We start from the raw sequence: 23,910 nt of genomic DNA on the forward strand, positions 1-23,910 counted from the left end.
AAATGCTCTTAGTGCTGTCATTTGGCGAGCCAGAGCACTTGAATTTCATATTCCCTTTGCCATTGTACATAGATTTTCATGGAAAGCACTGTAATAAAAGCAATGAATTAAAGCATTGCTTGTTCACAGCTTGCATAACAGAAATCACAGTCCCAGAAGCCAGGCTCTTAGAGGCCAGGCGCAGAGGACTGAAAGTCACAGAAGTGATTAAATTTTATTTAATCAAAACAGCATTACAATAACCAGCAAAGCTGCCAGACAGACTTTCCTGCGTCTTTATAACTCCCAGAAGATGGGCACAAGGGGCTGGAGATAAAAGCTGACTCGGTGGAGCCCCCTGGTGTTCTAAAGTGGCTCATCCCTCCAATTCCAGGACTCTGGCTGCGTGGGGCTCTTTATTTGTTTGCAAAGAAAAAAAAGAAACTCTGGAGGAATTTGCAGTTGGTGCTAATTGGCTCCCTTGTAAACCCCCTCCGCGGAGAGGCCGGAGATTCAGCAGGCATCGTTGTGTTATAGACTTGTCAGAAAGCCTCTGTACACAAAGGCCAGGTTGGGATGGCCACGTGGCCTGGCCTCAGAAGAGACTCATTTGGGGAGCAGATGACCATGGAACTTTTGTAGGGAATTATCCGCTTGCCTAGTTATTCCCCTTGGGTGACATTCAAGCCTGTGCAGAGAAACAGCAGACGGCCTAGGCACCAGGTCAGCCCCACCTCCGGGCGAGGCTGGAGGACTGTAGGGCCAGTGGCTAGGGGTGCTCAGCGAGGGCTCAGAAGACCAGCGTTTGATGCCTTGTTTTGCAGCTCCCAATGAATCAGAACTAGGGGGGAATCTGTTCCATAGCCTCTCCACTCAGCGAGCGGAGAGTCCTGAGCAATGGATCACACAGCCAGAATGGAGCCCTTGGAAATCTGTTCTTGCAAAACAATAGATCTAGCGGATTCCATTTCTTAAATATCTTCACTGAAAGTCAAATAGAATAACACCCCCCCACACACCCCACTTTTACACAGAAATGAGTGCACTGGTTCAAGAACGTCTTCCCCTGGAGATTTAAGGCTCCTGCCTCGCTTTATACTCCTTTGCATCTGACTTCGCTGGACATGAATTGAATGTACTGGGTCTGGGGCCTCCTTGCACTGAGTTCTGTACAAAGCGAGAGGTCGACCTGCCCAAAAGAGACTGCAGCAAAATGGGGGCCCCAGTCCCAACTGGAGTCTTTTGGGCACTGCCATTATATAAAAGACAGACAAAGAGCAGGAGGGGAAACTGATGCACAGAGAGGTGGAGGAACTTGCCTACAGTCACGCAAGTCACTAGCTGCCAGGAGTAGAACCTAAGCCTCCAGAGTCCCAGTCCAGGGCTCTAACCACTAGATCATGCTGCCCCAAGCCTTGCCCCTAAGTAGACCGGGCTGCCCGCCTGAGTCCTGGCCAAAGAACAAGCCCAAAGAGTTACACAGCCTGGTGCTTTTGTAACATCTTACTCCTATGTAAATAGCACAGGAAGTGCTGTGAAAATACAGCAGTTAATGGAGGAAGAGGCACAAACAAACTAACTGCCCAGGATTTTGGCTTATCAAGATTGAGTTAGGGGATTAGACAATGAGTATTGCAACCTGTGCACACCCCATCTGATTTCCCAGGTCCAGACTCACTAGCTCAATTCCCTGGTTTATCTCCTCATGCTCCAAAGGGATGAGACCTTCAGCTGATGGCCGTTGAGTGAAGGGAATTGACCTCGTATCTCCTGGCTCCCAGTCCAATGCCCTAGCTATGCAATTGGGCCTCTTACTTACTGGAATCACCTGCTTCCTTTAGGAGGTGGAGTGCCCCAGAAGGAGGCTCTGCCAATTTACATCAGCTGAGGATCTGGCCCAGATCCAGGTAAGTCTCCTCCAAAAAGCCAATACATTTACGGTCATGAAAATGTCAACGTTTATTTCTCCGCTCGTCTTGATCTGGATGTTTCGATCCAGGCTAATCCAGCCTAGCAAAAATGGCACAAAAATTTACCAGCCCTGGCCAAAAAAATCTACTTCGCCCTACATTTCAGTCACAAATCCTTAGGGAGCCAAGATTTTTTCAGAATCAGCTCGTGATCGTAGGGGCCTTGATTTGCAGAATCCACCTGGAGGCTACTTAGAAGGGCCTATCGGTCTCCAGAAGGTCCTCCCTCGCCTGGCGCCAGGTACCATTGTAGCAAAGCGTCATTTATCCTCACAAGACATCTGTGAGGTCGGGCGGTGCTAACCCGGATTTTTGGAGGGTGGGAGCTCAGATCCTTTTAAGAGTCTCAAATTGGGCAGCCAGAAATCAAGGCATCACTATCAAAAATCTTGGCCCCCATATTTTCCCTGCCTATTAAAGAACAAAATTACTCACCCCAGATGAGTGAACTTTGCAAGGCAAATCCAACCCGTCACACACTCATCCACCATCTGACCCACTGTGGCTTCCTGCAGGCTGCAATAATACATACACCTAAGGCATTCGGCATGATAGAGATTTCCATGGGATTCCTCATCAGAGATCTTGAATGAGATCTGATCCCAGAAGAGGCTCCCAGGGCTGAGCAGGGAGCGTAAAGCCTTCCTCTGAAACTCTGGACATCAAAGTACGTAACAAAAGTTATAAATAGGAGCAGTTGCCAAAATGCAACAAGGTAGCAATAGAATGGCAGGAAATGGCTCAGCAGCATCCAGGTACTGCCAGCACCGGCTTCTATGCAGGTCTGCAGCATCTATTGCTCTGGGAGGAGTTTGCTGATAAAGTCAATGACAAGAGAAGCCGGCTGCACAGTGTCGTACTCGGCAAAGAGATGACAGACATTCTCGACATCAGTTTGGCTTTTGGCTACAAAGCCAAAGATCCTTTGAAAAAGAGAGAGACCAAAAAAAAAAAAGGCCCAGTTAGCTTGCATTCAAAAATGGAAGAGAACAAGCTGAAACTAGCTGCAGAGTGAACTTCTGAGTCTAGCAATCCCACCTGACCCATTCCCTAATCACGTTCCCGAGGAGAAACCATATTGGGGTCGTGCTTCTCACTGTCACCTTCCTGACTATGAAACATTTCTGGGACACAAAGTACAGTCATAGAGGAACTCACTTCCTGAGTACTGAGAAAACTTCGGGAGTTGAAGGATTTGCTGGGCTCTTTCCACTTAGGGTGAAATTCACCCCCTGTGAGAGGGACAGCTGTAGCTACTGCAGAGATCTTACAAAGTTTGGGTCTCTATGGGTAACACTTGAATCCCCCTTCCATTCCAGGAGGGGTTCGTTACAAAGCACTGATGAATTCTCCTAACTCTATTCAAGCCAGCCACTAAATTTTGTTTCTCCTCCGATCACTGGGGTTTTAAATTTTAAGTTTAAGCTGCTGTTTGAAATGTCTATATAAATAACCAGAACCCCATAACCGAAGCCCCTTTCCTCCTGCATTTTCGGGAGGTTTCTTTGGATGAAGCTTACCTTGAAGACTTGCAGTACTTTTGCCACCTGAAAGGAAAGAGATGAATAAGCTCACAAGAGAAATCCAAAAAGAAAAGGAGTACCCGTGGCACCTTAGAGACTAACAAATTTATTAGAGCATAAGCTTTCGTGAGCTACAGCTCACTTCATCGGATGCATTTGGTGGAAAAAGCAGAGGAGAGATTTATATACACACACACAGAGAACATGAAACAATGGGTTTATCATACACACTGTAAGGAGAGTGATCACTTAAGATAAGCCATCACCAGCAGCAGGGGGGGAAAGGAGGAAAACCTTTCTCACGAACCCTGTAGCTCACGAAAGCTTATGCTCTAAAAAATTTGTTAGTCTCTAAGGTGCCACGGGTACTCCTTTTCTTTTTGCGAATACAGACTAACACGGCTGCTACTCTGAAACCTGTCATTATGCAAGGCACTGAATTTAGCCGTATAGAGTGGAAATCTGTCAACTTCATGAAAAAACTCGCACAGATACAGACAGACATCATCTTCCTCTCCAAATGCAAACAGATGGACATCATACCGAAAGGACTGAAGGTAAAAAATCCATTACAATCTACATACCACACAGACTATGCTGACAGCTTGTGCCACACACTCTCAAAGAAACTGCGGAGCCACCTGATCAACATCCTCTACAGCAAACAGGGAAAGATTAAGAATGAGCTCTCAAAACTGGATACTCTCATAAAGAACCAACCTTCCACACAAACTTCCTCGTGGCTGGACTTTACAAAAACTAGACAAGCCATTTACAACACACACGTTGCTTCTCTACAAAAGAAAAAGGACACTAAGCTATCTAAACTACTATATGCCACAAGGGGCCACAACAATGGTTCCCGTAACCCACTCAGCAATATTGTTAATCTATCCAACTATACTCTTAGCCCAGCAGAAGAATCTGTCCTATCTCGGGGCCTCTCCTTTTGCCCCTCCACCCCTACGAACATGATACAGTTCTGTGGTGACCTAGAATCCTATTTTCGACGTCTCAGACTCAAGGAATATTTCCAACACACCTCTGACCAACATATTAACCCACAGAGACCTTCCTGCCAACACTACAAAAAGAAGGATTCTGGGTGGACTCCTCCTGAAGGTCGAAACAGCAGCCTGGATTTCTACATAGACTGCTTCCGCCGACGTGCACGAGCTGAAATTGTGGAAAAGCAGCATCGCTTACCCCATAACCTCAGCCATGCAGAACACAGTGCCATCCACAGCCTCAGAAACAACTCTGACATCATAATCAAAAAGGCTGACAAAGGAGGTGCTGTCGTCATCATGAATAGGTGGGAGTATGAACAAGAGGCTACTAGGCAGCTCTCCAACACCACTTTCTACAAGCCATTACCCTCTGATCCCACCAAAGAGTTACCAAAAGAAACTACAGCATTTGCTCAAGAAACTCCCTGAAAAAGCACAAGAACAAATCCGCACAGACACACCCCTGGAGCCCCGACCTGGGGTATTCTATCTGCTACCCAAGATCCATAAACCTGGAAATCCTGGACGCCCCATCAACTCAGGCATTGGCACCCTGACAGCAGGATTGTCTGGCTATGTAGACTCCCTCCTCAGGCCCTTCGTTACCAGCACTCCCAGCTATCTTCGAGACACCACTGACTTCCTGAGGAAACTACAGTCCATTGGTGATCTTCCTAAAAACACCATCCTAGCCACTATGGATGTAGAAGCCTCTATACCAACACTCCACACAAAGATGGACTACAAGCCGTCAGGAACAGTATCCCCGATACTGTCACGGCTAACCTGGTGGCTGAACTTTGTGACTTTGTCCTGACCCATAACTATTTCACATTTGGTGACAATGTATACCTTCAAATCAGCGGCACTGCGATGGGTACCCGCATGGCCCCACAGTATGCCAACATTTTTATGGCTGACTTAGAACAACGCTTCCTCAGCTCTCATCCCCTAATGCCCCTACTCTATTTGCGCTACATTGATGACATCTTCATCATCTGGACCCATGGAAAAGAAGCTCTTGAGGAATTCCACCATGATTTCAACAATTTCCATCCCACCATCAACCTCAGCCTGGACCAGTCCACACAAGAGATCCACTTCCTGGACACTACGGTGCTAATAAGTGATGGTCACATAAACACCACCCTATATCGGAAACCTACTGACCGCTATTCCTACCTACATGCCTCTAGCTTTCATCCAGATCATACCACTCGATCCATTGTCTACAGCCAAGCGCGACGATATAACCGCATTTGCTCCAACCCCTCAGACAGAGACAAACACCTACAAGATCTCTATCATGCATTCCTACAACTACAATACCCACCTGCTGAAGTGAAGAAACAGATTGACAGAGCCAGAAGAGTACCCAGAAGTCACCTACTACAGGACAGGCCCAACAAAGAAAACAACAGAACGCCACTAGCCATCACCTTCAGCCCCCAACTAAAACCTCTCCAACGCATCATCAAGGATCTACAACCTATCCTGAAGGATGACCCATCACTCTCACAGATCTTGGGAGACAGACCAGTCCTTGCTTACAGACAGCCCCCCAATCTGAAGCAAATACTCACCAGCAACCACACACCACACAACAGAACCACTAACCCAGGAACCTATCCTTGCAACAAAGCCCGTTGCCAACTCTGTCCACATATCTATTCAGGGGATATCATCATAGGGCCTAATCACATCAGCCACACTATCAGAGGCTCGTTCACCTGCGCATCTACCAATGTGATATATGCCATCATGTGCCAGCAATGTCCCTCTGCCATGTACATTGGCCAAACTGGACAGTCTCTACGTAAAAGAATGAATGGACACAAATCAGACGTCAAGAATTATAACATTCAAAAACCAGTTGGAGAACACTTCAATCTCTCTGGTCACTCGATCACAGACCTAAGAGTGGCTATACTTCAACAAAAAAGCTTCAAAAACAGACTCCAAGGAGAGACTGCTGAATTGGAATTAATTTGCAAACTGGATACAATTAACTTAGGCTTGAATAGAGACTGGGAATGGATGAGTCATTACACAAAGTAAAACTATTTCCCCATGGTATTTCTCCCGCCCCCCCCCCCGTTCCTCTAATATTCTTGTTAACTGCTGGAATTAGCCTACCTTGCCTGTCACCATGAAAGGTTTTCCTCCTTTCCCCCCCTGCTGCTGGTGATGGCTTATCTTAAGTGATCACTCTCCTTACAGTGTGTATGATAAACCCATTGTTTCATGTTCTCTGTGTGTGTGTGTATATAAATCTCTCCTCTGCTTTTTCCACCAAATGCATCCGATGAAGTGAGCTGTAGCTCACGAAAGCTTATGCTCTAATAAATTTGTTAGTCTCTAAGGTGCCACGGGTACTCCTTTTCTTTTTACGCATACAGACTAACACGGCTGCTACTCTGAAAAGAGAAATCCAGATATTTAATTTTATTAGCTGCATATAATTACTGTGTAACTAGAAAACTGTTACTTTTACTGGGGAAAAAAGCTGAACTTCAGATTAGTCTTTTCTGAAAGTCTGGAATTTTGATCAGTTCTTTCAATTCTGACTTTCTATTCAGGGCCAGTCCTTGGTCCCATCCGGTGCCCACCGGGCACTAGACACATGGCAGTGATTTTCCATCGAGGGTCAAATGAACACTACAACACCCAGCCTGCACCCTGAATAACTTAACTGCCCCAAATTGCAGAGCAGTTGGTTGCAACTTACTTTCTGTTCTCAGGATCCATGCTACAGAAGCTGAGGGCAGCAAGGGGATAGTGTCGTCGGAAAAACACCCTGCAGAGGGGAAGAAGAAGAAGAAGAAGAAGAAGAGAAGGCTTTAAAAGAGGCAGCGCCTGGATAGCTCAATGGGGAGAAATACACTTCTTCAAAGTCAAACCACTCTTGCTGAGCCAACGAGCCCATCGGTGCCTAAGGGCTGGGTTCTAATCGATCTCGGCTGAGCAGTGACGTGAATTTAGCGCCCGATTCTAACTCCCTTCACCAAAGGGCCAGTGGCACAGCTACAGTGGCTTTGCTCAGAGTAGAATCATGTCCCTATACTATTAAATGTAATGGGTCAAATGCAGCCTGGGGGTTATGCCTCCAATTACAGAAGGGATTAATTTGTCCCAGAGGACCAGTTTCCCCTGTAATTTACATGAGGCTTGCAACATTGTAACCGGGAGGAGACTTTGGCCCCATTTCGGAGAGGAAGGATTTCAGGATTACGATAACGAGGTTTTATGCAGCCCTGTCCCCATTCATGCTGGAATCTAGTTACTCTGCCAGCCCTGACCAATCCGCAGCAATGCTGTCATAAGCACCGCCCCAGGGAGTCTAACACCAGCATCTCCGCTGGAGCGGGCAGGCACGTCCCAGATGACCATTCTTACTTTCTCTGGATGTCGGTCAGGATTATTCCTTCCTCGGTCACTTTGAAGTGAACAATGGTGGGCATGGGCGGCGTCTCCAGCTCGAAGGTGGAGGAGACAGCTTTATGAACTGCTGAGGCGCCGGTCAACGTCTCCACGCTCACGGAGTTGAGGTACAAGACGTTGCAGGCTGCAACGGCACAGCACAAAACCAAGGTCAGCGCCACGCTGGGTCTACGGGCCCCTCCTGCCTGCTTTGAAGAGCGATCAGGGGACCAGCTTTTTGTTCTGTGTTTGTACAGCACCAAGCGCTGTACTGGGGCCCCTGCCCATGGCACTACAGTCAGACCAATAATAATTATACTACATTTCTTTCTCTGGTCCTTTGCTCTCACCCGCAGTGCACCCATTACTGACTGCATACTCAGGACAGGAGAATGACCTATATATACTGCTAGCCTTGGAGTCTTTACACTTCCCCCATTAGGCCCCCTATGCTTGTCCACACAGCAGCTCGAAGCAGCCACAACGACACTACCCCAGGACCGCCAAATCCCAGGTGTTCAGAAATCAGTAGTCGGCCCACGAAAATCAGGAGATTTTATAACATAATAACGGTCGGGTTCTTTTCCTTTGCCTTCAGAGGTTTGAGCCATTTTCAAATGTTTCTCAATCATGAGAGCTAGCTGCTGCCTTTCGTTTTAATGCAAGTCGAGATTCTCATGCAGTCACCTGATTCCTGGAACTGGGGCTACAAGAAGAACACCAGGTACCACACGACTTGTGATAAAATGGTGCAAGCTGGCAACGCCGCTACCCTCCCACTCCCCCAAGCTACAGGTCCTCCTCATGTCAGCTGCTCTTCCGCTGCTTCCGTGACTTGTGTCAGAATTGATCACAACAGTGAAAAAAAAATCACAGTGTCGGGTGTGTTAAAGGTAAAATCACTCCACATGGGGTGAAGTCCAAAGCCCTGCAGGATGGCGACAGTTGCCCCTCCAGCAAATAAAGCCCGGAAGAAACCTGGTTGCTTTTCTTTGCTCACCAGCAGTTTGCTTCCTTGCAGAAAGTGCAGATTCCAGGGGGGTCTCAAGGCTATTTTCTCCACCAGCGAAATCTGTGCAAGCAACAAACAACCGTAAGGCATGGACGGAGCAAGCAGCTCTGAAATCAACGGTTGTCCAGGGGTGAAATTCACCCTCTGTTCAGAGGACACACAGAGTCCAGGAGCCAGTTAAGTCTTAGAGTCTCTGCACATGGGTGAATTTCAGCCGCTGTGACTAGGCCACATCTATTCAGGGATCCAGGGATATCCCCCACCATCACCCTCTGCCTCTTCCAAGCCCTTCATGTCTGTGTCCCCCCTCCACCTCTGTGATCTGATCCCTCCTCATCTGTCCACTCTGCTCCACCCTTTTGGCCCTGATGCAGATTGTGGTGCTTTGCGGCTCCCGGGCCAGTTCTCCGGAGCCCTCTTCCCAGCCCAGGGGTCTCTCTACGGGCTCACGTGCACCCCCCACCCCTTGGACTGCTGCAGAGGCTGCTCGCACCCCGCCCGCTCGCTGGGTTTAGCAACTGCAGCCAGCGCGTTGGTATCGCTGCATGGGATTAAGAAGACAGCGTCCGCTCTGCCTACAGCCAGGGAGGTATTGGCCAGTTTTGCTCCTCACCCCTCACCACAGTGGCACCTACAGCTGCCAACCATTCATGCCTCTCCCTGACCCCCGACCCCACCTACTAGTGCTGTCCCCCATTCCCACTGACATGTCCGCACTGCAGTAATGGCCAGGCCCTATGTGTGCCGTGTGCCAGCCCCTTCCAAACTCCCATTTTGCTGGAACGGGGGGGAGGAGGGCCATTCCTTAGCTGTGAAGCCCAGACGTGTCCGCAATGGCCACCTAGCCGCCCCCCCTCGCTAACTCCCAGCATTTCTGCCCGCTGGTCTCCTCCAAGTCGGCCCTGTACCTCGTGTGGGGATGGCCAGCTTGCAGGGCAGGGCTAGCGGTGTGATGGCATGCTGGTAGACGAAGGCCGACAGGCTCCCTGCAACCGAGACAGCGAGAGGCTTACCGGACGGCAGGAACACATGAACCCACCAGCTCCCACGTCCTCCCACCTCCCTCCTCCTGGTCTCAGCTAGCCAGAGCGAAGACGGTGGCATCGGTCTATTACCTAGAGGAGCCAATGTTTTTTACCCATTGTATGTACAGGTCTGACTGGTCACGCGGCACACGCTGGGAAGTGTCTGCAACAAGCATTTAAACCGCGGTGTAGACAAGCACCAGGCACAACTGTGATCAGGGCCCTGGTGTTACCATAATACATGTAATACTCCTCCCGTAACTTCCGCTCCAGGACAGTCATATCCTTACCAAAATAGGGCTCCTCGCTGGCCCCTTTAAGGTGCACTCCTTTGGCAGATGACTCAATGAGGAAGTGTCGGACCAGGTCGCTGCTGTCATCACCTTCAAGCAAAATGCAAGAGAGGCTCTACCACAATCTCCAGTGTTACTGCCCACCATGTTTTTGACCCTCCACTTTCCCTGCATGCCTCTGGGCCGGGCGGTAATTGCATGATCCCCTTTAGTTCAGCTCTACCTGCAGGGTGGGATTTTCAAAATGCCATTTCAATTGTGCTTCTGTGCCACCACCAGGCAATTCGGCACTGACCCTTACATCCCCCTGCAGCCGTGTTTTGAGGTTTCAAGTGATGTGTGGCCCTTGTGCTGCCCACAGGGGTGGGTCCCTAATCAAGCAAAACTCTCATTGCTTATTGGCTCTGTTACAAACTGCTGAACCCGGCTTATACGATTCTCCTGGGGAGTTTAGCTCTGTGTTCTTAAGAGGCCTCTCTGTACCTGTCTTGCAGCTGGATGGTGAGCTGAGAACCTTCATCGCCAGCCCAAACGACCCGCGGTATGATGTGCTGTCCCGCATGAGGAAAGCGCCTGGTTTCGCCTCCTTCAGAAGTTGGATTGCTGAAGGCAGAGAGGAGAGGGTTACCCATGCAACGCAAGTGGCATTTCGGCATTTCTGAGCTCAGCATTCCCTCTGTCTAGCACTATAACCATCCCCGGGGGCAGTGAAATGCAGCGGGGTGGGTTTCAGGGTGCATATGAGTATTTCCTTCATGCATGTGCAACCCATGCTAACAGTCTGGTGCTTTGTCTCCCTTTCGTGGCTAGACCACATATCCTCATTTAATGAATCTGCTAATGTTAGGTCCTCCCAACTAACGGACCTGCTTCTTTAGCAGTTGCCTCACTGAGCTTTTAAATTCAGAGGTCCAGGCATGCAGAAGACCTGACCAGAATGGTGCTACTGCACCGGGGTGATTCAAGAAGCATTTGACTTCAACCAGGATCCGTATCCTGGGAATTGAAAAATACTGTTGGCCCTTTCCAAAACCAAGTTCACTCAACTGATCGGTAGAAAGGGGAGCGTATTGTTCTCGACTCGGACAGCACAGACAGAGTGAAGACCTGATGTTTCCTGAGCATCATCTCTAGACTGGTGAGTGGCTCTTCCACTCCCGTAACACCAGCTTTTATTGGGTTAGGATGCAATTAGGAAATAAGTCACTATGGGACCTAAGTGATGCATAGAGCGTCTGCGGGTCCTCTGCCACCCCATGAGACGAGCAGCTCTCCAAGAACTATGCAGAAGGGTAAATTTGGTAATGGGATAGGCTTAGCAACAAAATCTCCACTCTTTTTACCTTGGTCCCTTGTAATGCTTGGCTTGAACCAGTATTTTGACGTGTCCATCACAAATTTCATGGTTGGCTCACCATCTTTGGAGGGACCTGCAAGAGACAATGGCATTCCCTCATGCATGGCACATGACACAAACCTCTCTCTTTGCAGAGAGACCTAGGCATGTGTTATAGGTATTTAGATCCCAGGGATTCTCTTCCCTGGCATCTTTAAGGGGAGAAGAACCCTAACAAAGACTGTTTCTCTTTTAACTGAGCTTGGGTTTAAATGTTTGCTCAAGTCTTTCAATTAGAACTTCCTCTCCTGTTTCCAGCATAATTCACTCCCCACTTCATTATCTTCTTGGCAAACCACAGTCAAGATCAGAAAGATAATAGGCTACTCCTCAACTGGTGTATATTGGCCCAGCTCCACTGAAGTCAAGAGCGCTATGTTGAGAGACATCCCTCTTTTCTTTCCCATGAGAGTCCAGATGAAAAGTCTCTGTCGGGAGCTGCCCCAGTAAACTATTCCAGAGAACAATGGCCCAGTTGTTTACTCTTGAACTAGGAACGTTGTGTTTCCCAAACTTTTGGTATCTTTAGATGTCCTCCAAAAACAAATGGGGGGCAAAAAAGTCTTAGCCGTGAAATAAGGATGAAATTAAAACATTATGGGTCACGTTCTCAGCCAGTGTATATGAGCAAAGCTCCATTTGCTTCAGTGGAACTACCCTGGTCACACGAGCTGAGGATGGGGCCCAATAATTTTACGGAACCTCATTGTTACTGGATGTTTTTAACCCCGACCCTTTTTTAATGAACAATTCTTGGACATTTCTGCACACAATTTTCAGCAGGAGAGAGTTTTCATTTATACAACATCTTGGTCACACTTTATATTGGGGTTCCAATTTATGAAGGGTTAAAAATGATGACTAGCTGTTTCAATAAATGATTAATCAATCATTCTAGATCTTGAGAGAGTCCAACAGGTTGCTTACAACCATGACTCATGACCATCTCTAACACCTCTGATGATGGGGTTATCACCATCAAGGACACCGTCAAAGATATCTATAATATCTATTAGTGTCTTATTAACTATTTATAAATGAAAGCTTGATTGGAAGTGGAAACACAATCTCCAGTTTCATCCTGTCTTTTCACCTTGGTAACCCAGTGGGAGTCTCTGTGTTGGATAACTTCACTCTGAAACAGAGAGTGATTCCAACTCAAAACAGGCACAACTTACCGTTCGTGGAGAAGGAGAGAGACGTTTCAGAAGAGGTCTTATTCAAGCTGCTTATCCCTGAGGAGGAGCTGAAACTGGGTGGAATTTTCTGCTTGACGGAACCCTGGAAGTCTCTGCCCATTTTGGGAGACGTCTCACCATGTTCCAGACATCCGTTGACCATAAGTATGGGGATATCAGCCATGGAGTTAACGATGGACGGGGGACAGCTGCTGGCGTGTCCCTTCTGGAGTGGCAGGAAGGAAGAGGTGTTCACTTTGTTGGAACTGGGACCTGGGCTAAAGGCTTCTCCAAAATGATCGACTTGGACGCCTGGGGAAGTGAGACAAGGGCTACCGAAAGAGCCGATAGATAAGGGGCTTTTTTCCGCTGATCTGTGGGCAGGTTGGTAAGAGTCGGAGTCATCGTTGAGAAGCGACTGGGTGCTGCTGCAGAAGAAAAGCAGAAGGTACAGGGAAATTGGAGGGCTTGTTCGCCAGTTGACATGCTATGCAGCAAGCCAAATAAGAGATTGCCTAGGGGCGGAGTGGGGAGGGGGGAACCTTGCCTGGCTCCTGTGACATCAAATCACAGCATGAAAGCTCCCTTCCACCCCAGGGGGGAATAAAGCGCTGTGGGATTGTGCCAGCACAGCCAGCTCCCTCTTCTGTCCTTTCCTCTGCTCCCACTCTCCAGTCTTTTCCAGCGACATGAACTGCTCCTTGCGGAAGGGCGGGAGGGGGGCACTAGTGCATCTGTTGTTTCCTGGGAGAATGCAGCACTACTCTTTGGTGGTATATTAGGCTTTGAACCCCCCAAGAGCTTTCTGCCCATCCCCACCCACCTGGCTTCTGAATGGGGCCATCTCCATAAAGGCGGAGAAACTCTCTGCCATGGCTCATTCTTTGTGGAAATACACCCGAGCCGCTGAATGCACAGACATCACAAAGGCGGATTTACCTTCCAAGCACGTAACTGCTATCTGATCCCGGGCTCATGGAGAGCATGGAGACCCTGCTGGTTCTCTGCTGAGCCCGGCCAATGTACAAAGCCCTCCACAAACTCTCCAGGCCGGGAGAGGTGGCCAGGAGAGTATTTGGCCTGTAGGAGATGCAATCCTTCTGACCATGCTGCGGGATGGACACACACTCAGACACTCTGTAGCAGGTCTGGGGGGAGCTCCCAGTGGGTGGCTGATTTTGAGGAGCTGCCTGGTTGCTGTCGGGCCCGGAGGGGCTTGAGAAGACAAGACTGCCATTCGGGGTGCAGTTGTCCCGGGCTAGCACCCCTCTTGGGAGCAGGAAGCAGCTGCCTTGGGGCGACATGGAGAGCGGAGTGATGCAAGGACTGGCCGAGCCTTGCATCGATTCATGGCTCTTGGCTCGGGTGGGGGTCATTTCGATATACTTGATCTCTGGGGGGGAAAAAGGGAGGGGTTAACAATAAGGTATTTGGGCAGGTTCATCAGCCTAACATAGGAGGAGAATTATTATGGATTTAGGCTGCAATTTCCAAAACAACCCAGGGGATTTTGATGTACAGTTCCCATTTACTGGGCACCCAAATCCCTTAGGTAGCTTTTGGAACCTCAGCGTCATATTCTGACAGCACCTCGCGGCATCAATCCAGATCAGGCCCCACATTCACACCACAGTCACAGAAGGTGACGCGGTCCCTGTCTGGGGGAACTGATAATCTAGGCACAACAAGGGAGCGCAACCGACAATTGCAAGTGCAAAGAAAGTTTGTGTTTGATGGGAATTTCAACCCCCCCGTGTCAAACACAAGCCCCACAACGGTGCTTTCCCTGCACTAGTGCTTAGATGCAACCTCTACTCTTCAGTAGGCCTGGGCTGTGCTTAAATTCCCTTCTTCATAAGCCTGCAGGGGCTGCAGGTGTTGTGTGGCCATTAGCCAAGGAACAGGGAACGTTACAGAGCTGCTTCCACCCAGAGTTTTGAGTAACCCCTTTCTCCCACGTCAAAAGGCCAGGCCTTGCATTGCAGCTCCCAGAAGCAGATTCCTACCTCATCTCTCTGAAATGGTGACACTTCGCTTCTAATTACAGCCAAAATGCCCTGCCCCCAGCCTAACAGGAGCAGCCCCAAGGAAGACAGGGTTATGTCCGGTCATCTCGGAGAGCGCAGAACCCCTTGTGATGATTACAAGTTGATGCCTGTAGCAAAGGGCGGATGCGTCTATTTGTCTTCCTTAAACAGCAGTTCTGTATGTACCTGACTAAAGAAAAAAACATCTGGCTACTCCCAAGTGAGTGATCACATCAGACGCAAGGGCAAAGGGCGTGTGAGACGGGATGGGCTTTCTGGCTGCTGCATACCACTTACAGCTCACCTGGTGCCCAGGCCCCGTGCTTGGCTGTGTGCACAGGGTGTATTTCGCCCATTCCAGGCGGGGCTGGATGCTTGGAGCATTGGTAACCATGCACAGAACCAGCGTGGTGCCATTTGTGTGCAGAGCGAAGCTGCTTGTTACAAGGCACCTGCACATTTCTAACTGATCAGATCACGGGCTGAGCATTCCAGCAGCAAAAGCAGCCAGAACCTCGGGCAGGGGAGCAGTTTGGTCGAGTCCGTTGTCCCAATTTGGGCAGGAGTCCTTTGGTTACTGAAGTAGTTCTTCAAGGCGATTCAAGATCTTTCAAGTATGTGCACCCCAATATCTATCCCAGAACTGCTCTCCCTCACTTCCCTCTCTTTCAGGGCTCATGGGACACCCCAAAGAGAACACGTACGTATTAGTATATTGCTGTGTCCGTCCCCACACTTGTGAAGGGGAAAGTTTTGTTTCTAAGCAGATCTAAGAAAGCCTAACATTCAAAAATAGATTTCTGAAGACTCACACTAACCGGCTTTCTTGCTCTGGAAGTTAAGATTGGAATCCCAGGTTCTATTCCTGGTTCTGGTAGGGGAACAGAGGGTCTAATGGTTAGAGCAGGGGGGACTAGGAGATAGAGTTTCTGGGTTCCATGCCCAGCTCTGCCACTGCCTCATGTGACTTTTAGCACATCATCATTTAACCACTCGGTCCCTTAGTTTTCCCATCTGTAACACTGGGATCAAAACAGCTAACGGGCAGGAGGGATCATGGCACTCAATTAGTCGATGTCTGTAACTTGCTTTGAGATCCTCACTGAGAAATGCCAGAGAAATGCCACATTCTAGGGGGCAGTGCACGGTCACTGTGCGCTGATTTACAGTGGTGAGATCTCTGGGGGCTATGCCGGAGTCCCTTATTCATTAACAAGTGCTGCTTTCACCAGCCCATCCTGTTTTATTTTTAAATAGGAAATAGCCAAGGCTGTGGTGTCTGGTGGGAGATGACGCTCGACAGAGATGGGGCTGGGACTGCTCACTACCAGCATGGAACAAGGTGCTTCCTCAGCTCTTTGGGCAGTTTCCTGCTTTTGAAAGGCAGATACCACAGAAGAGACATGCGCCCAACTCAGCTGTGGGCCAGAGCACATGAAATCTAACCCTAGCTACTCTCATCTTCTATGGACATATAAGAACTGTATAATTCAGTGGATTCAGAGCCGAGAGCCGGTGGGTGAACATCCACTCCAAGTATTCCTAGATTCCTGGATTTTAAGGCCAGGAGGGACTGTTTCGATCATCTGACCTTGGCCAGATTTCACCCAGCCTTTCCTGCATCAAGCTCACAGCTTTTGGCTGAGCTACCGGAGCTTTTTGAAAGAGATGCCCAGTCTTGATTTAAAGACTGGGCGATGGCGAATCCACCGTGCCCCGGGGTGCATTGTTCCAGTCATAAATCACCTGCGCCCTTAAAACTGTGCATTGTGTTTCTAGCCTGAATGGGTCTAGCTTCCGCTTCCAGCCACTGGGTCTTGTCATGCCTTTGAAGCCGGGAGCGTTCCTTGTGCTACTGTTAAAGGCATCAGTAGGATGGAATATTTTTTGCATAATAAAAAAATGCTCTTAAAAGTCTTGTGTTTCCTTGTCATTCATTTGACATGCCTGGTTGCTGTCTTATAGCGTGTGGTTAGTGAGTAGATGACTCTGGGAGGATGGTTAATTGCCAAAGGCTGCGGTCACTGCTTCTTGTAAGAAACAACTGTGCCTCAAAGGCATCAGGTTCGAGGACAAGTCCGCACAAAAGTTACTCTTTGGTTGCCTTCTTGGTGCCAGGCCTCTGGGCAAAGCACAGACAGATGTTCAGTTTAATTGGGCTGGTGAATCTGTCTACTGTTGAGAAACCAATTTTAAAATAAAACAGGCTGTCCTTAGATAACACTCAAAAGGGAGCTGGATCAACAGCCCCATCCAGCACATCAGAGCCTACAATACTCATGGCTGCAAGGTTTTCCCCTGCAGGCAGCAATGCCGGGCCTGCTACGGCAGAGAACACCAGCCCTGGGGCCCCACCTGCCAGAACCGGGCTGGGCTGATCTGACGCTGCCATTGCAACTCAGAACTAACCAAGAATGCTGCCGAGTGGGTGAGCCAGGGAGCACGAAAGGTGCTGCAGCTCGCCAGAGCGACAGGGCTAGGGGTATCTGCCGGAAGCTTGTCAAGTCCTTTTGAGAAACCCCGACTAAAAATAAACACATGGCACTTCTCTCTCATGCCTCAACCTTTCCCCAAAGTCTCCCCTCCCTGCTCTTGCTAAAAAGCAGCAATCACCCTGTCAAAGACAGTCCTGGCCAGAGCTTGGTCACCCAGTGGCCAGTTTGTCCCAGTGTCAGCTCACTCGTGTCCAGAGCCCTTGTGACCAGCTCCTGGCTGGACACACTGTGTCCAGGAGCTCTACCTCCAAAGGAAAAAGGAAGGAAAAATTGTAACTCAGAAGGGTCCTGTTAGGAGAAATAATTGGCTGTTTCCGGGTCATCACTTTAACCCAGCTGTGTGCCTGCTGTCTTGAAGCTCTTGCCTATCAGACAGGTTTAATATTAGCTCATGGTCCTGGCTAATTTTTTGGCACCAGGAAGCGGCAGGTTTGACTTCAAAACAACAGCCTGACTGTGACCAGTGCCCCATGCTATGCAGGGCCGAGAGGGCCATTCTAACATTCTCAGCCACTAAGTACCAGAGAGAATTAGCTTCAGCCATGAATATCTCCCATGAACACACTGTGGGTTATGCAAACCCTCCCTGAGTGGAAGGTTCAAACGCACACATCAGGATTTTCATTCCACAAAGAATGACAATGGTAAACCTGCAGGCGTACGCAGGGCCTTTGCAGAAATGATTTCTCAGGGGCCACCGCATCCCTAAAAGTCTTCACTCAACACGTTACTTTGTGCAAGCCACTCTCCGCCATCAGTCCCCCTCCACTCTCTGTCTTGCAAAGGAATTCACAGCAAGAACCGAGGGGAACGTGTTGCCATTCACAGCCATTTCCCATTGTTCCTTGTTGATATGCCCAGGCTCCAGTTCATTCAGCTGCCCCCTTATGTCATTCCCAGCATGGCGCTATCTGAGTGCCTCCCCAGTTGTGAAGGGCTTAGCCTCACCGCTCCCCAACAAGGTAAAGCAGTGCTGTTAGCTGCATTTTACAGATGGGGAAACTGAGGCACAGAAGATGAGCACACACTGGAGTTTTTTAGGAACAATCCCACGGCTGTAGAGAGCGGCCTCCATGGTGGTGACGGTGGGTGCTACATTCACCAGCGTGCTGGCGAACCTGGCTCTGCGCAGGGCTCAGTGGCTAAGCCTTGCTCTCCCACTGTTGCTGCCAGCGGCGGGGTTCGCTCTCACAGCTGGGGACAGACTTTCGAAGGAGCTCACTCTGCACCTGACACATGGGGCTCTGCTGAAAGTCCAGCCACACCTTTGGGGGCCCAAATGAGAGCGGCGTTCCACTGGAAACAGATTGGCCCAGGGTCACACAGGGATTCTGCAGCAAGGCTGCGAACTGAACTCAGAGCCCCGAGTCTGTCTCAGCACCTTAACTAGTCTCCCTCTGAGGGCGGTCCCCCCAAGAGAAACTGCAGGACAAACAAAACTCAAACACACCTCTCCTGAGGCCCACGGGCTGTAGGCTTGGGCTGCTCTGATCTTTATGCTAATTCACTCGCCCCCTGTGCCTTGCTTCTGAGCTCCTGCCTTCCCCGTTAATCCCTCATTAAGCCACACACCTGCCCTGGCTTTAAGTCCAGCCAGGTGACCATAAACTGTTAGCTCCTCCACTAACCCCTGTAAGTCACCTAGCCTATCTGTGCCTCAGTTTCCCAGCTGTGAAATGGGGATAACAGCTCTGCCCTGCAGCACAGAAGGTCTATGGGGATAAATACATTATGGATTGAGAGCGGCCTCAGACATTATGGTGATGGGGGCCCATCGAAGTCAGAGAGAAAACTTGCCAGCCCAGCCACAAAATCTACTTGCCTGCCCCTGATGTGATAGGCAAGAAAAATCACATCCAAACCCTGGCTGTACTATGGGTAAAATTATTTCACCAGTGCCCTTTTTGAGGACTTGGGCAGCACCTCCGCCTTGTGCTTGCCTGCTGCACAGGGTGAATTCTCTGGGATTGCACGGGGCATGTGCAATGCATGGAAACACTTTGGGACTTTCATGCTACTTTGCTAGGGCTGAGCTTGCCGTGCGCTCGCTCCACTGCACATTGACAACCTTCACCTCACCTAACAAATCTAGGTCTGGTTTCTCGGTCACAGCCGCGTTGCCAGGAGATGTGGGTTGGGCAGTGTACTTCTTGCCGCTGTCTGGTTTGAGCTGGAGGGGCTGAAAGGTCGGGTCGATTTCTAGGATCAGTTGGTTCAGGCTTTCTATCGACACATCCAGGGTTGGAGACACTGGACTGGCCTCAGGATTCCCCTCAGTCTCCTCCTCGCCCTCTGGCTGATGTGTGGGACTGGCTCTTTCCAAAGAGGCAACCTGATCCTCTTTCCTGTGGGGGGGAGAGGCCACACATGTGAACATGGCATTCGAGTTAGGTCCATGCAGTCCCCCATTTGGCAGCAGCCGTGCTTTGGTTTGTGCCATCATAGGCTGGCTGAGCCAACCCTCGGCTGAATAATAAGAACATTTTGTAGTCAAGCTAGGGCAGCAGGGGCTCCTGGCTGGATGTAAGCTTCTGCTTTCTTCCTGGGATGCAATACGTATCGTCTGGCCAACCCGCAGCACGTGGCTGGGTATGACCTGAGACATCACGTCGGCTTCCTGCCTTAATATTCAGCCTGGGAGCGTTGTCTTCTTCTTGTCTTGGGGGTGAGTTCTCCACGTGCCTTTTTCTGCCAAGGGCCACGACAAACCTTTTCTTTAATCTGCCGTCTCAAGCGGAAGGCACACAAAGGGAGTCTACAGAATGCAAAGAACGAGCAGTTAGACACTAGGCTCTCTGGGAGCTGGAACATACATTAGCAGAATAATATCTAAAGTAGGGAAGCAGGGGTCAAACTTGGAATTCAATTGGAAAAAAAAACAAAAAAACCACTCTGCAAATTTTCCTTTGCGCTTGATTCCACCAAGGTGACCCGAGTCCTCCGGTGCATTCGGGCAAGCTGCAAATTCATCCTCACTGCCACTGCTTTTCTGTGGCCAATGACCCCCTCCCCAGCCCTCCAGAGAGCTGAATTCTCTCAGCCCCATTTGCACCCCACCTTTTCCTTGTCTGAGAATTACACGAGCTGTCATTGCCTCAATCTAGCCCTTTGGATGGCTTCCGAGAAAACTGGGGCCCTATCAAAGGTGACAGTGATAGACAGCTAACTCTAACCAAGACGGTGAACTCTTGCGATGGGTAGGAGGGCTGATTGCCAGTTCAGATCTTTGCATGGGGATGACCGTGCGTCATCCCATTGTTTTGTTGATAAAGTGTGACCCAGGTACTGGCTGCACAGGAGGCTGAAGTGATGCACTAAGTTCTGACTAGTCCCTGAGTGTGTTTGGTTTGTGTTTAAAAGCCCTGGGTGGAAGCAGGAATCTGCACTGAAAACTGGAAGCCATCACTTTAAATTCTCTGGGGTTTTCCTGGTTAGCTTGTAGCCTCTGGGTCTCTATTGGGAGGCATGTGATCTGGGTCTTTCAGCAGTTAGTCCGCAAAGATCCATCCTAGAGCAAGGTAGCATGAGTTGTGCAGCTTGTTTTCTCTCACTCTGTTTTGTGTGTTTGTGGGTTAACCCTAACCCTCACCAAGATGGGTGACATTGCAACCTTCCAGCAAGAGTATTTTATGTTTCTATCTAATTTCTCTGTCTGTATGTCCTGAACATAACACAATCAAACTTGGGCCCTGGGCATCTACAACCACAAGCCCCTCCTGCCTGACCCGAGCCCCAGCTCTGACAGCTCTGAAATGCGAGCCCAGGAGCACCTTCCGACATCCACCAGTCGCGAGAGGACGGAGACACAAGCGTTTGGGGCTAGAGAGCAAACTACACCCTCCTTAGTCATCGGAGGCCTGTTCTGGGACTTGCCCAAATTAACAGGGCGCGTCAGTGAAGTTGAGGAAAACAGTTGCCATGGTGATGCCGGCTGTGTTTTGAGTGCCGAACAGAAGCCGTATCATATAGCAAGTATTGATATGCCCCTGGCTATCAGGGAGTTAGCACGCCAGAGCACGGGGCAGCCTGTGCTGGTGGAGGAGCCGGAAGCTGGGTCTGAGTATAGTGTGTGGAGGGGGAGGTTGAGTTTTCAGATGACAGAGACTCTTCTGAAAACAGGGATGACTCTAAATAGCCAGCAGCACCAAGAAGGCTCTTAGAAACTTGACCCCATGTTGCCAACGTTCACATTTTGATCAGGAGTCTTATGCTCTCTGGTCTTTTTCTTAAAGCTCCAGCTCCTGGAATCATGGGATTACAGTAGAATCCCAGCTTTCATTGGGAAAAGGTTTTTAGCCCTGCTGGTTGCAGAGAAAAGCTTGTAAACTTGACCCCTAAATTTAAAAAACAAACAACAAAACTCCCCAGAGGCGACAAAAAACCCAACCGCCCCAAGTTTATGTTTCGTTTGGTAAAATGTCAGAACTGTTAAGCCAATCCCAGGACTTTTGGAACTGGACTTGTGAGTCTGGAACAGTCAGGGTTGGCAGGACTGAATCTGCGCACCAGCCAGCCCCCTCAAGCCTCGCCTCAGCCCTTAGTGAATAGAGACACGCTGCTTCACCAAGCAGAAGGAACCTCAGCAGAGCTGCTCTACTCAGCCGTGGCAGCTGTGTGGTTCCTCTCCAGAGATAACAGCAGGTTCCTTAGCTATGGCATGGATTTTCTATCTCTGCCACTGATCTGCTGGGTGACTGTGGACATATCACGTCCCTTGTGTGTGCCTCAGTTTCTCCACCTGTAAAATGGGGGTAATGGTACTGGCCTTCCTTGGTAAAGCACCACAGGTGAAAAGTATCTCTAAGAGAACTGAGTATTGTCTCCGTGAGCATGTTGTTGTTTTAGATGGTGCCCATGCCAAAGGAGCAGCAGCCCAGAGAAGCTTTTTTGCAGGGTGGGAAGGTCCAGGACACAGGCATGGGGGCAGAACAAGGGCTGTCTGATCTCTGAAAAAGCTGGGGCAGGATCCCCCCCTGAAGCCACTGAGATGAGGAGACTCAGCCCTTCCTTCAACTGGCCCTCCCATTCTTTTGCCTTGGGGGATTCTAACCCAGATTTTGAAGTGCTTGTTTTTCTTTGGGTTCGTATCCTAGGAAATCCCTCGCCTGGAAACTGTAACCCTGCACAAAGCGCCCTGCAAACAGCCAGGCGCTCTTCCCTCTGCCCCCCGTCCGCCGGCCATGGCTCTTTCGAGAGAGCACCACTCTATGGCCCATTTCTCACCAGTACAAATTCCAGACCATGGCAGTATCGATAGTAGTTAGAGCACTGGTCTGAGGCTCCATCCCAGCTGTGACCTTCCCCTCTCTGTGCCTTGTTTCCCCTCCAACCCTATGTCTGTCTTGTCTGTTTGGACTGTAAACTCTTTGGGGCAGAGCCTGTCTCTTGCCTGTGCTTGGACAGTGCTTGGCCCAATGATCTCAGCTGGGGCCTCTAGTTGCTACCCAACAATAATAATAAAACCCAAAGCCCCGTTATTAGGCAAATAGGACGAGAGGCCTGAGCTTCTTTCAACAGCTTATCTCCAGACTAGCCTGCCACACCAAATCCCTCCTGGCCCTGCCAAATGCACCATCCCTGCTGACTTTCAGAGGCTGCAGGCTTATCTGCGCTGGGCTACTGTACCGTTCCTTTTCCTCCTGACCCCCACAGACTGCAGCACCTCCAGCTAGGCAGACGTCTCACTGCAGGGGGATATTGCTATTGGCTCAACTCTCAATGGCAAGAGAGGAGGCTGCAGCTGAGGAGGGGGGACTCAGGCCGTGCTCCATTTCTGTAGGCTAAGCAGGTGTCAGTGGGCCTGGGGGTTATCCATCCTGGTGCAATGTGCATGTAACATGCACCACTCAATGGTTAAATATGCTCGAACCCCAACCAGGAAAGGAAAATCATACGTAAGACTATAATCAAATAAAAATTGAAAACAGTAAGAAACAAATCTACTCCTAGGGCCTGGGGAATAAATCTGAAGCCCTGTAATGTCCAACAGATCATCCAACACCCCCTACCCTGAGTAAATACAATTGGTGCCTTTGCCAGTCCACTGCATTGTTCAGACACGAACCACCATGTCCTGGCTAATTTGACGTCTCTACTGGATATTTGCTCTCAGGGAAGAAAAAAAAAAGGCAGGAAATAAATCACCAGCTAAACACAAAGCAGCAGATGAAGGAGAGCAAAGCAAAGAACAAGATGAACTGATGCAATTTGAAACAAAATGAACAGGAAGATTCATTAGGAAAGACATTTTGAAAACAAGGCGCATGCAAGGCTAGCACTCAAAACAGTGTTGTGCATAACTAAAGCAGGTACCTGAGCTGCAGTTCCTTACGCCTTCCCTCGCCCCGGCTCCTGCTGTGACGCCTCCTTCGGGACCTCTGCTCTTTATGAATCAGGGCAAGGGGCAGTGTGCAAGGGCTCAACCCCTGCTGGTGCCTGCGTTTTAATATCAGCCCCGTTCCGCCCACGTCAGGTCGAGCCGGCCACGCCTGCCCTCCCCCATTCCCCACACTGCCAGGCATGTTCTAGTCCAAGCCCAGGTGTGCTATAAAAGGGATGGTCCAGATGCCATAGTCTAAGGGA

General features: G+C 49.6%; 1 protein-coding gene across 1 annotated transcript; it reads right to left on the reverse strand.

Annotated features, from left to right (window-relative positions):
• Positions 1 to 1,682: 1,682 nt before the first annotated feature.
• TNS4 (tensin 4) lies at positions 1,683 to 20,011 on the reverse strand. The gene is made up of 12 exons (XM_038385900.2): positions 19,408 to 20,011; positions 13,746 to 14,199; positions 12,807 to 13,234; positions 11,576 to 11,662; positions 10,716 to 10,835; positions 10,230 to 10,322; positions 9,823 to 9,900; positions 8,903 to 8,974; positions 7,879 to 8,047; positions 7,211 to 7,279; positions 3,470 to 3,496; positions 1,683 to 2,872 (listed from the first exon to the last, which is right to left on the reverse strand). The coding sequence occupies exons 1-12, from the start codon at positions 19,931 to 19,933 to the stop codon at positions 2,743 to 2,745; spliced, it is 2,253 nt and encodes a 750-aa protein (XP_038241828.2). The 5' UTR covers positions 19,934 to 20,011; the 3' UTR covers positions 1,683 to 2,742.
• Positions 20,012 to 23,910: the final 3,899 nt, after the last annotated feature.

Source organism: Dermochelys coriacea, chromosome 27 (genome assembly GCF_009764565.3).
Source record: "Dermochelys coriacea isolate rDerCor1 chromosome 27, rDerCor1.pri.v4, whole genome shotgun sequence".
Lineage (NCBI taxonomy): Eukaryota > Metazoa > Chordata > Testudines > Dermochelyidae > Dermochelys > Dermochelys coriacea.